The sequence below is a fragment of the Oncorhynchus masou genome, chromosome 18 (genome assembly GCF_036934945.1).
Source record: "Oncorhynchus masou masou isolate Uvic2021 chromosome 18, UVic_Omas_1.1, whole genome shotgun sequence".
Classification (NCBI taxonomy): Eukaryota; Metazoa; Chordata; class Actinopteri; order Salmoniformes; family Salmonidae; genus Oncorhynchus; species Oncorhynchus masou.
Window position 1 is genome coordinate 79,650,061 of NC_088229.1, and position 12,025 is coordinate 79,662,085.

Here is a 12,025-nt window from a genome sequence, read left to right on the forward strand (position 1 = left end):
ATGTCTGGGTTATGGTTATGGTTATGTATAGGTCTGGGTTATGGTTATGTATAGGTCTGGGTTATGGGTTATGGTTATGTATAGGTCTGGGTTATGGTTATGGTTATGTATAGGTCTGGGTTATGGTTATGTATAGGTCTGGGTTATGGTTATGTATAGGTCTGGGTTATGGTTATGTATAGCTCTGGGTTATGGTTATGTATAGCTCTGGGTTATGGTTATGTATAGGTCTGGGTTATGGTTATGGTTATGTATAGGTCTGGGTTATGGTTATGTATAGGTATGGGTTATGGTTATGTATAGCTCTGGGTTATGGTTATGTATAGGTCTGGGTTATGGTTATGGTTATGTATAGGTCTGGGTTATGGTTATGTATAGGTCTGGGTTATGGTTATGTATAGCTCTGGGTTATGGTTATGTGTAGGTCTGGTTTATGGTTATGGTTATGTATAGGTCTGGGTTATGGTTATGTATAGCTCTGGGTTATGGTTATGTATTGGTCTGGAATATGGTTATGAATATGCAAACTCAAGTAATAATGACAGATGCAACATCTCCTTTACAGTTATTTATTTATAAATGTGTTTCTGTAAGAAACTGGTCGACGACATGAAAACATACAACAAACGATAACAACAGCAATTGTTATTGGCCTTTCACCTGAAAGATAACAACAGCAATAGGCCTTTCACCTGAAAGATAACAACAGCAATAGGCCTTTCACCTGAAAGATACCAACAGCAATAGGCCTTTCACCTGAAAGATACCAACAGCAATAGGCCTTTCACCTGAAAGATAACAACAGCAATAGGCCTTTCACCTGAAAGATAACAACAGCAATAGGCCTTTCACCTGAAAGATACCAACAGCAATAGGCCTTTCACCTGAAAGATAACAACAGCAATAGGCCTTTCACCTGAAAGATACCAACAGCAATAGGCCTTTCACCTGAAAGATAACAACAGCAATAGGCCTTTCACCTGAAAGATAACAACAGCAATAGGCCTTTCATCTGAAAGATACCAACAGCAATAGACCTTTCACCTGAAAGATAACAACAGCAATAGGCCTTTTCAAAAGGAAAACATAGACCTACACATTAGACAGTCAACATAAAACAGCCAGTCATTGACATTCAAACCTGACCTGACAGTTATTTCACTGCTTTCCTCCAAAGTCTCTGTCAGTTAGCCCGTTCCTCTGTGCAGTCTGGCGAGACTCCCAAGGCTGAAATATCTATCCACAGCCGCACTGGGTGGTGTTGGAGTGTTGACTTTTGAAGACATCTGCTTGATCCTGCTGTTTTCAACTCTCTAGAGCCAGCAGGAGCGGTAGAGATCGGCTATGAAGAGCCAACTGAAATTTACTCCTGAGGTGCTGACCTGATGCACCCTCGACAACTACTGTGATTATTATTATTTGACCATGCTGGTCATTTATGAACATTTGAACATCTTGGCCATGTTCTGTTTTAATCTCCACCCGGCAGATCCAGAAGAGGACTGGCCACCCCTCATAGCCTGGTTCCTCTCAAGGTTTCTTCCTAGGTTTTGGCCTTTCTAGGGAGTTTTTCCTAGCCACCGTGCTTCTACACCTGCATTGCTTGCTGTTTGGGGTTTGAGGCTGGGTTTCTGTACAACACTTTGAGATATCAGCTGATGTAAGCAGGGCTTTATAAATACATTTGATTTGATCCTGGGAAATGTGTTAAATTAATCCGTTCCTGTAGCTGACATCAGATACTCAGTGATCTCATTGGCCACCGTCATCATGTCTCTGTCGTTGTGAGTATTGTCCAACTTAAACTCAAACAAGTCATTTGCAGGAGGCGCTGGTGGTGTGTGTGGTGGTTCCTCAGCAGAGAGGGCATGCAGGCAGGGGACTGAGGCGCTGGTGGTTTGTGTGGTGGTTCCTCAGCACTACACTTGGCAGCGATCAGCAACTTGACAGTGTCTTTTCGTCGCTCACCCAGCGCAGATTGAACTTGGGAAGCGTCACTGCAAACAGCAAAGCCTCATTGCTGTCCAGCGTGGATGAGAATCCTGCTTTGATGGACTCCAAGATTAGCTTTGCATCAAATAAAATACAAAAGTTTATTAAACTGTTCCTGGATGTGTATTCTCTTTATTATATTGAAATGTTTAAATACTGAAATTGATAACGAAAGATTCAAAACTAAACCTTGTGGTGAAGAACGAAGAGGTGTGCTGAGGCACAATTATTATTGAATAGGTTGTCCTTCAACTCCACTGTTCATCAGGGCTGTAGAGAGGTTGTTCTTCAGCGCCATGGTTCATCAGGGCTGTAGAGAGGTTGTCCTTCAACGCTATGGTTCATCAGGGCTGTAGAGAGGTTGTCCTTCAACGCCATGGTTCATTAGGGCTGTAGAGAGGTTGTCCTTCAACGCCATGGTTCATCAGGGCTGTAGAGAGGTTGTCCTTCAGCGCCACAGTTCATCGGGGCTGTAGAGAGGTTGTCCTTCAGCGCCACGGTTCATCGGGGCTGTAGAGAGGTTGTCCTTCAACACCATGGTTCATCAGGGCTGTAGAGAGGTTGTGCTTCAGCGCCACGGTTCATCGGGGCTGTAGAGAGGTTGTCCTTCAACGCCACGGTTCATCAGGACTGTAGAGAGGTTGTCCTTCAACGCCATGGTTGATCAGGGCTGTAGAGGGGTTGTCCTTCAACGCCATGGTTCATCAGGGCTGTAGAGAGGTTGTCCTTCAACGCCATGGTTCATCAGGGCTGTAGAGAGGTTGTCCTTCAACGCCATGGTTCATCAGGGCTGTAGAGAGGTTGTCCTTCAACGCCATGGTTCATCAGGGCTGTAGAGAGGTTGTCCTTCAGCGCCACAGTTCATCGGGGCTGTAGAAAATCATAAAGGCAGTCGTCTTCCCCTTGAAGGATATCCAAGGTCATGGAGAGCGGATTCAGTACTAGACACCACTCTATCAGGAACTGGTATTCTCTGTCTGTGAAGCCCTTGATGTCCAGTCTGGTGCAGAGGTCACTCATCTCCGCTATGGGTATGTGATGGACCCTGCACAGGGCACCTGGTTGTAGAAGGTACCAGAAACTTTCTACTATTTTCCTCCAAGCTCTCCGATACCACCGTTGATTCACTAGCCCTCGTCCACAGGGCCGAGGACTTTCATGTGGTGCCCCTGTACACAGCTTTCATGTGGTGCCCCTGTACACAGCTTTCATGTGGTGCCCCTGTACACAGCTTTCATGTGGTGCCCCTGTACACAGCTTTCATGTGCTGCCCCTGTACACAGCTTTCATGTGCTGCCCCTGTACACAGCTTTCATGTGCTGCCCCTGTACACAGCTTTTGCCGTCAGCCATTTGTCCACGTCATTACTTGATATACAGCTAACAGAAATATAAAAACAATATGTAAAGTGTTGGTCCCATGTTTCATGAGCTGAAAAATGTTCCATAGGCACAAAAAGCTTATTGCTCTAAAATGTTGTGTACAAATATTAATTATGTTATTTTTATCCCTTACTTTTTGGGGGTATTTTCTAAAAACTGCATTGTTGGTTAAGGGCTTGTAAGTAAGCATTTCACTGTAAGGTCTACACCTGTTGTATTCAGCGCATGTGATAAAATAATATTTTAATAATATTTTAATTTATTTTACATCCTTGTTAGTGAACATTTCTCCTTTGTCAAGATAATCCATCCACCCGACAGGTGTGGCATATCAAGAAGCTGAATAAACAGCATGCTCATTACACAAGTGCACCTTGTGCTGGGGGCAGTTTAGTGGGGACGCTAAATTGTGCAGTTTTGTCAAACAACATAATGCCACAGATGTGTCAACTTTGAGGGAGCGTGAAATTGGCATGCTGACTGCAGGAATGTCCACCAGAGCTGTTGCCAGAGAACGGAATGTTCCTTTCTCTACCATTAGGTACCGCCAATGTCGTTTTAGAGAATTTGGGAGTACGTTCAACGGGTCTCACAACAGCACACCACATTTAACCACGTCAGCCCAGGACTTCCACACCTAGCTTCTTCACCTATGGTGTCGTCGGAGGGCTTTTGTAGGTAAAGCCCTTTTGTGGCTCCCCAGTGGGAGGGTGGGACTATGCCCTCCCAGGCCGATCTATGTCTGCCAAGTCATGTGAAATCCATAGATTGAGGTCTAATTTATTTCAATTGACTGATTTCCATATTTGAACTGTAACTCAGTAAAATCTTTGAAATTGTTGCTCGTTGCGTTGACATTTTTCTTCAGTATTTAGATTGAGGGTGTGGGACACGCCCCTGTGATGTGGCGGAAGAACAATCTGTTGGTTGTCGCCTTTGTCAGAATCCATGTCATCACCACCGGTAACCACTGCATCTTCCCCTGTCTCTTCTTCCTCTGAATCAGCCATCTTTGACTCAGGCCAATCATATCATAAGTGTGTTTTCCCCCATCTCTTCTGCAATCCCAGCAAAGTAGAGGGATGGATCCAGTCGGCTGTCATTCCGATAAAACTTTTGCTGTGTGCTGTCCACATGTCAGCTGTGACAGGGACGTATTCCAAGCCATCAAAATGTGTCTTAATACGCTTTGTTAAGGTAGCTAGCAAATGTCTTCCTGTCAGACACTATCCCCTTCCTGTTACATGTCATAGGGATTTTCTTTATAATCTTACAGAAAGATGGAGACTCAGTAGAAATCGGTAGCATCTCCTCCAAAACATAGCCAGCTCCAAGTTCATTTAGTTCTGTCGAGGTGACAGGTTTAGCCGAACAGAAATCTTCTATTTTGGAGCAAAAGCACCGTCCTCCAGCATCAACAGCGGTTGGCTGGCGTGGGTCTTCCTGCACCACTCTTGTGGAGCTGTGCTTGGCTTGCTTGGCTTGAAGGTGCTTCTTGATAATTGAAGTTGAGTTCTTTCAAACAGGCAGAGCTTGATCTTAGGTGAAGGGATTTTCATTTTTGGGGTACAAAAAAATATATAATTGGGAAATAATATTAAAAAGTAATGATTTGGTTATTTGAAAAAGCTGCTTACTTAAATTGAAAAATGAATGCGTTAAGTTACTTGTTACCACAACGTAACCTAAATCCTCTATCGTTACCCCTAACACTGATGCTAAACACATCAGTAGGGACAGGTGTGTAAGCTCGTTTACAGACAGCTTTGACAGTGATACTGAGCGTAGTGTGGCACTTGGCTTGGCCGTCACACAACATTAAAGAAGAGAAATGTGTTATTTCACGCATCAAATAGGGTTATTTGACATGTTCATTGTGACACGTAAAGATCTGAAGGACCTTCCACAGTCTCGATGTCTGACTAATACCACACTACGGTGTCTGGGACCCAGTGGACACTGATTAACAAACAACTTATGTCTAGGGCACAGTTGTCATGGTAACACTCACGATCTCACACTCTAACACAGTTATTACCGACACGCAACGAGGCTCTAAGAGAGGATTGTCAGAAGATGAAACAAAAGATCTGCTCTAAAGGAAAAATCTGGGAAATAGAAGAGAAGAGCAACTCAGGACCAGTCTGCTCCTACTGACACACAGTATCTGGTATGTTAAAGGGGAGGGACCAGTCTGCTCCTACTGACACACAGTATCTGGTATGTTAAAGGGGAGGGACCAGTCTGCTCCTACTGACACACAGTATCTGGTATGTTAAAGGGGAGGGACCAGTCTGCTCCTACTGACACACAGTATCTGGTATGTTAAAGGGGAGGGACCAGTCTGCTCCTACTGACACACAGTATCTGGTATGTTAAAGGGGAGGGACCAGTCTGCTCCTACTGACACACAGTATCTGGTATGTTAAAGGGGAGGGACTAGTCTGCTCATACTGACACACAGTATCTGGTATGTTAAAGGGGAGGGACCAGTCTGCTCCTACTGACACACAGTATCTGGTATGTTAAAGGGGAGGGACCAGTCTGCTCCTACTGACACACAGTATCTGGTATGTTAAAGGGGAGGGACCAGTCTGCTCCTACTGACACACAGTATCTGGTATGTTAAAGGGGAGGGACCAGTCTGCTCCTACTGACACACAGTATCTGGTATGTTAAAGGGGAGGGACTAGTCTGCTCATACTGACACACAGTATCTGGTATGTTAAAGGGGAGGGACCAGTCTGCTCCTACTGACACACAGTATCTGGTATGTTAAAGGGAGGGACCAGTCTGCTCCTACTGACACACAGTATCTGGTATGTTAAAGGGGAGGGACCAGTCTGCTCCTACTGACACACAGTATCTGGTATGTTAAAGGGGAGGGACCAGTCTGCTCCTACTGACACACAGTATCTGGTATGTTAAAGGGGAGGGACTAGTCTGCTCATACTGACACACAGTATCTGGTATGTTAAAGGGGGGACCAGTCTGCTCCTACTGACACACAGTATCTGGTATGTTAAAGGGAGGGACCAGTCTGCTCCTACTGACACACAGTATCTGGTATGTTAAAGGGGAGGGACCAGTCTGCTCCTACTGACACACAGTATCTGGTATGTTAAAGGGAGGGACCAGTCTGCTCCTACTGACACACAGTATCTGGTATGTTAAAGGGGAGGGACCAGTCTGCTCCTACTGACACACAGTATCTGGTATGTTAAAGGGGAGGGACCAGTCTGCTCCTACTGACACACAGTATCTGGTATGTTAAAGGGGAGGGACCAGTCTGCTCCTACTGACACACAGTATCTGGTATGTTAAAGGGGAGGGACCAGTCTGCTCCTACTGACACACAGTATCTGGTATGTTAAAGGGGAGGGACCAGTCTGCTCCTACTGACACACAGTATCTGGTATGTTAAAGGGGAGGGACCAGTCTGCTCCTACTGACACACAGTATCTGGTATGTTAAAGGGGAGGGACCAGTCTGCTCCTACTGACACACAGTATCTGGTATGTTAAAGGGGAGGGACCAGTCTGCTCCTACTGACACACAGTATATGGTATGTTAAAGGGGAGGGACCAGTCTTCTCCTACTGACACACAGTATCTGGTATGTTAAAGGGGAGGGACCAGTCTGCTCCTACTGACACACAGTATCTGGTATGTTAAAGGGAGGGACCAGTCTGCTCCTACTGACACACAGTATCTGGTATGTTAAAGGGGAGGGACCAGTCTTCTCCTACTGACACACAGTATCTGGTATGTTAAAGGGGAGGGACCAGTCTGCTCCTACTGACACACAGTATCTGGTATGTTAAAGGGGAGGGACCAGTCTGCTCCTACTGACACACAGTATCTGGTATGTTAAAGGGGAGGGACCAGTCTGCTCCTACTGACACACAGTATCTGGTATGTTAAAGGGGAGGGACCAGTCTGCTCCTACTGACACACAGTATCTGGTATGTTAAAGGGAGGGACCAGTCTGCTCCTACTGACACACAGTATCTGGTATGTTAAAGGGGAGGGACCAGTCTGCTCCTACTGACACACAGTATCTGGTATGTTAAAGGGGAGGGACCAGTCTGCTCCTACTGACACACAGTATCTGGTATGTTAAAGGGGGGACCAGTCTGCTCCTACTGACACACAGTATCTGGTATGTTAAAGGGGAGGGACCAGTCTGCTCCTACTGACACACAGTATCTGGTATGTTAAAGGGGAGGGACCAGTCTGCTCCTACTGACACACAGTATCTGGTATGTTAAAGGGAGGGACCAGTCTGCTCCTACTGACACACAGTATCTGGTATGTTAAAGGGGAGGGACCAGTCTGCTCCTACTGACACACAGTATCTGGTATGTTAAAGGGGAGGGACTAGTCTGCTCATACTGACACACAGTATCTGGTATGTTAAAGGGGAGGGACCAGTCTGCTCCTACTGACACACAGTATCTGGTATGTTAAAGGGGAGGGACCAGTCTGCTCCTACTGACACACAGTATCTGGTATGTTAAAGGGGAGGGACCAGTCTGCTCCTACTGACACACAGTATCTGGTATGTTAAAGGGGAGGGACCAGTCTGCTTCTACTGACACACAGTATCTGGTATGTTAAAGGGAGGGACCAGTCTGCTCCTACTGACACACAGTATCTGGTATGTTAAAGGGAGGGACTAGTCTGCTCATACTGACACACAGTATCTGGTATGTTAAAGGGGAGGGACCAGTCTGCTCCTACTGACACACAGTATCTGGTATGTTAAAGGGGAGGGACCAGTCTGCTCCTACTGACACACAGTATCTGGTATGTTAAAGGGGAGGGACCAGTCTGCTCCTACTGACACACAGTATCTGGTATGTTAAAGGGGAGGGACCAGTCTGCTCCTACTGACCCACAGTATCTGGTATGTTAAAGGGGAAGTAGCTACTGACCTGCCATCTGTTGTTGGGGGTGTAGGGGTTACTGACCTGTCATCTGTTGTTGGGGGTGTAGGGGGGTACTGACCCGTTGTCTGTTGTTGGGGGTGTAGGGGCAGGGGGGGGGGGGTACTGACCTGTTGTGTGTTGTTGGGGGTGTAGGGGGGTACTGACCCGTTGTCTGTTGTTGGGGGTGTAGGGGGGTTACTGACCTGTTGTCTGTTGTTGGGGGTGTAGGGGGGTACTGACCTGTTGTCTGTTGTTGGGGGTGTAGGGGGTACTGACCTGTTGTCTGTTGTTGGGGGTGTAGGGGGTACTGACCCGTTGTCTGTTGTTGGGGGTGTAGGGGGGGGGTACTGACCCGTTGTCTGTTGTTGGGGTTTAGAGATGGAACTGACCTGTTGTCTGTTGTTGGGGGTGTAGGGGGGGTACTGACCCGTTGTCTGTTGTTGGGGGTACTGACCCGTTGTCTGTTGTTGGGGTTTAGGGATGGAACTGACCTGTTGTCTGTTGTTGGGGGTGTAGGGGGGGGGTACTGACCTGTTGTCTGTTGTTGGGGGTGTAGGGGAGCAGGGTTGACACATGGAACATCAGTTCATAGTCCTTATAGGTGGTGTACAGGGAGTAGGTTCCTGTTGAGTCAGCTAGAGGAGAAACAGACAGACAGAGAGGCTAGATTTCCACAACAGAAACAGGTTCATTGAATCCACTGCTAGAGAGATAGATCATATCAGGTCATGGTCAGAGTAAGGGTTGGTAATATGATACCAATAGGTAATATAGGGGCCAAGTTACACAATTTTTTTTAACCTTTATTTAACTAGGCAAGTCAGTTAAAGAACAAATAATTGTTTTCAATGATGGCCTAGGAACAGTGGGTTAACTGCCTGTTCAGGGGCAGAACGACAGATTTGTACCGTGTCAGCTCGGGGGTTTGACCTTGCAACCTTCCGGTTACTGGTCCAACACTCTAACCACTAGGCTACCCTGCCGCCCTAATAGGTAATATAGGGGCGTGTTCAGGGTCATGTTACACTAATAGGTAATATAGGGGCGTGTCCAGGGTCACGTTACACTAATAGGTAATATAGGGGCGTGTTCAGGGTCACATTACACAGATAGGTAATATAGGTGCGTGTTCAGGGTCACATTACACTAATAGGTAATATAGGGGCGTGTTCAGGGTCACATTACACAAATAGGTAATATAGGTGCGTGTTCAGGGTCACATTACACTAATAGGTAATATAGGTGCGTGTTCAGGGTCACATTACACTAATAGGTAATATAGGTGCGTGTTCAGGGTCACATTACACTAATAGGTAATATAGGTGCGTGTTCAGGGTCACATTACACTAATAGGTAATATAGGTGCGTGTTCAGGGTCAAAAACTCCCTAGGGAGGCTGAAACCTAGGAGGAAACCAAGAGCTGAAACCCTAGTGCTAGCCATAATGTAATGGTAAACAAACAGTAAAGGTAAACAAACCGTTATGGTAAACAAACTGTAATGGTAAACAAACTGTAAAGGTTAACAAACCGTTATGGTAAACAAACTGTAATGGTAAACAAACTGTAAAGGTTAACAAACCGTTATGGTAAACAAACTGTAATGGTAAACAAACTGTAAAGGTAAACAAACCGTTATGGTAAACAAACTGTAATGGTAAACAAACTGTAAAGGTAAACAAACCGTAATGGTAAACAAACTGTAATGGTAAACAAACTGTAAAGGTAAACAAACCGTAATGGTAAACAAACCGTAATGGTAAACAAACAGTAACATTATACAAACCGTTATGGTAAACAAACTGTAATGGGAAAACAAACTGTAAAGGTAAACAAACCGTAATGGTAAACAAACCGTAATGGTAAACAAACAGTAACATTATACAAACCGTTATGGTAAACAAACTGTAATGGTAAACAAAGTGTAAAGGTAAACAAACCGTAATGGTAAACAAACCGTAATGGTAAACAAACAGTAACATTATACAAACCGTTATGGTAAACAAACTGTAATGGGAAAACAAACTGTAAAGGTAAACAAACCGTAACGGTAAACAAACCGAAATGGTAAACAAACAGTAACATTATACAAACCGTTATGGTAAACAAACTGTAATGGTAAACAAAGTGTAAAGGTAAACAAACCGTAATGGTAAACAAACCGTAATGGTAAACAAACAGTAACATTATACAAACCGTTATGGTAAACAAACTGTAATGGGAAAACAAACTGTAAAGGTAAACAAACCGTAACGGTAAACAAACCGAAATGGTAAACAAACAGTAACATTATACAAACCGTTATGGTAAACAAACTGTAATGGTAAACAAAGTGTAAAGGTAAACAAACCGTAATGGTAAACAAACCGTAATGGTAAACAAACAGTTACATTATACAAACCGTTATGGTAAACAAACTGTAATGGTAAACAAACTGTAAAGGTAAACAAACCGTAATGGTAAACAAACAGTAACATTATACAAACCGTTATGGTAAACAAACTGTAATGGGAAAACAAACTGTAATGGTAAACAAACTGTAAAGGTAAACAAACCGTAATGGTAAACAAACAGTAACATTTTACAAACCGTTATGGTAAACAAACTGTAATGGTAAACAAATAGTAAAGGTAAATAAACCGTAATGGTAAACAAACCGTAATGGTAAACAAACAGTAACATTATACAAACTGTAATGGTAAACAAACCGTAACATTATACAAACCGTTATGGTAAACAAACTGTAATGGTAAACAGACTGCAATGGTAAACAAACGGTAATGGTAAACAAACCGTAACGGTAAACAAACCGTTATGGTAAACAAACTGTAATGGTAAACAGACTGCAATGGTAAACAAACCGTAATGGTAAACAAACCGTAACGGTAAACAAACCGTAACGGTAAACAAACTATAATGGTAAACAAACTATAACGGTAAACAAACCGTAATGGTAAACAAACTATAACGGTAAACAAACCGTAACGGTAAACAAACCGTAATGGTAAACAAACCGTAACGGTAAACAACCCGTAATGGTAAACAAACCGTAACGGTAAACAAACCGTAACGGTAAACAAACTATAACGGTAAACAAACCGTAACGGTAAACAAATCGTAATGGTAAACAAACTATAATGGTAAACAAACTGTAACGGTAAACAAACTGTAATGGTAAACAAACTATAATGGTAAACAAACTGTAACGGTAAACAAACTATAATGGTAAACAAACTGTAATGGTAAACAGACTGCAATGGTAAACAAACCGTAATGGTAAACAAACCGTAACGGTAAACAAACCGTAATGGTAAACAAACTATAATGGTAAACAAACTGTAATGGTAAACAAACTGTAACGGTAAACAAACTGTAATGGTAAACAAACTATAATGGTAAACAAACTGTAATGGTAAACAAACTGTAATGGTAAACAAACTATAATGGTAAACAAACTGTAATGGTAAACAAACTGTAATGGTAAACAAACTATAATGGTAAACAAACCGTAATGGTAAACAAACTATAATGGTAAACAAACCGTAATGGTAAACAAACTATAATGGTAAACAAACTGTAACGGTAAACAAACTATAATGGTAAACAAACTGTAACGGTAAACAAACTGTAATGGTAAACAAACTATAATGGTAAACAAACCGTAATGGTAAACAAAATATAATGTTAAACAAACTGTAACGGTAAACAAACTATAATGGTAA

At 43.5% G+C, this 12,025-nt stretch overlaps 1 protein-coding gene across 2 annotated transcripts in view; it reads right to left on the reverse strand.

Moving 5' to 3' along the window:
- LOC135505296 (signal-induced proliferation-associated 1-like protein 2) overlaps positions 1–12,025 on the reverse strand; it is a 492,209-nt gene that overhangs the window by 315,224 nt on the left and 164,960 nt on the right. For both annotated transcript variants that reach the window (XM_064924540.1, XM_064924538.1), the window contains one exon: positions 8,836–8,939. In XM_064924540.1, the coding sequence (XP_064780612.1) occupies positions 8,836–8,939 (104 nt within the window). The remainder of the gene's footprint in view (positions 1–8,835; positions 8,940–12,025) is intronic.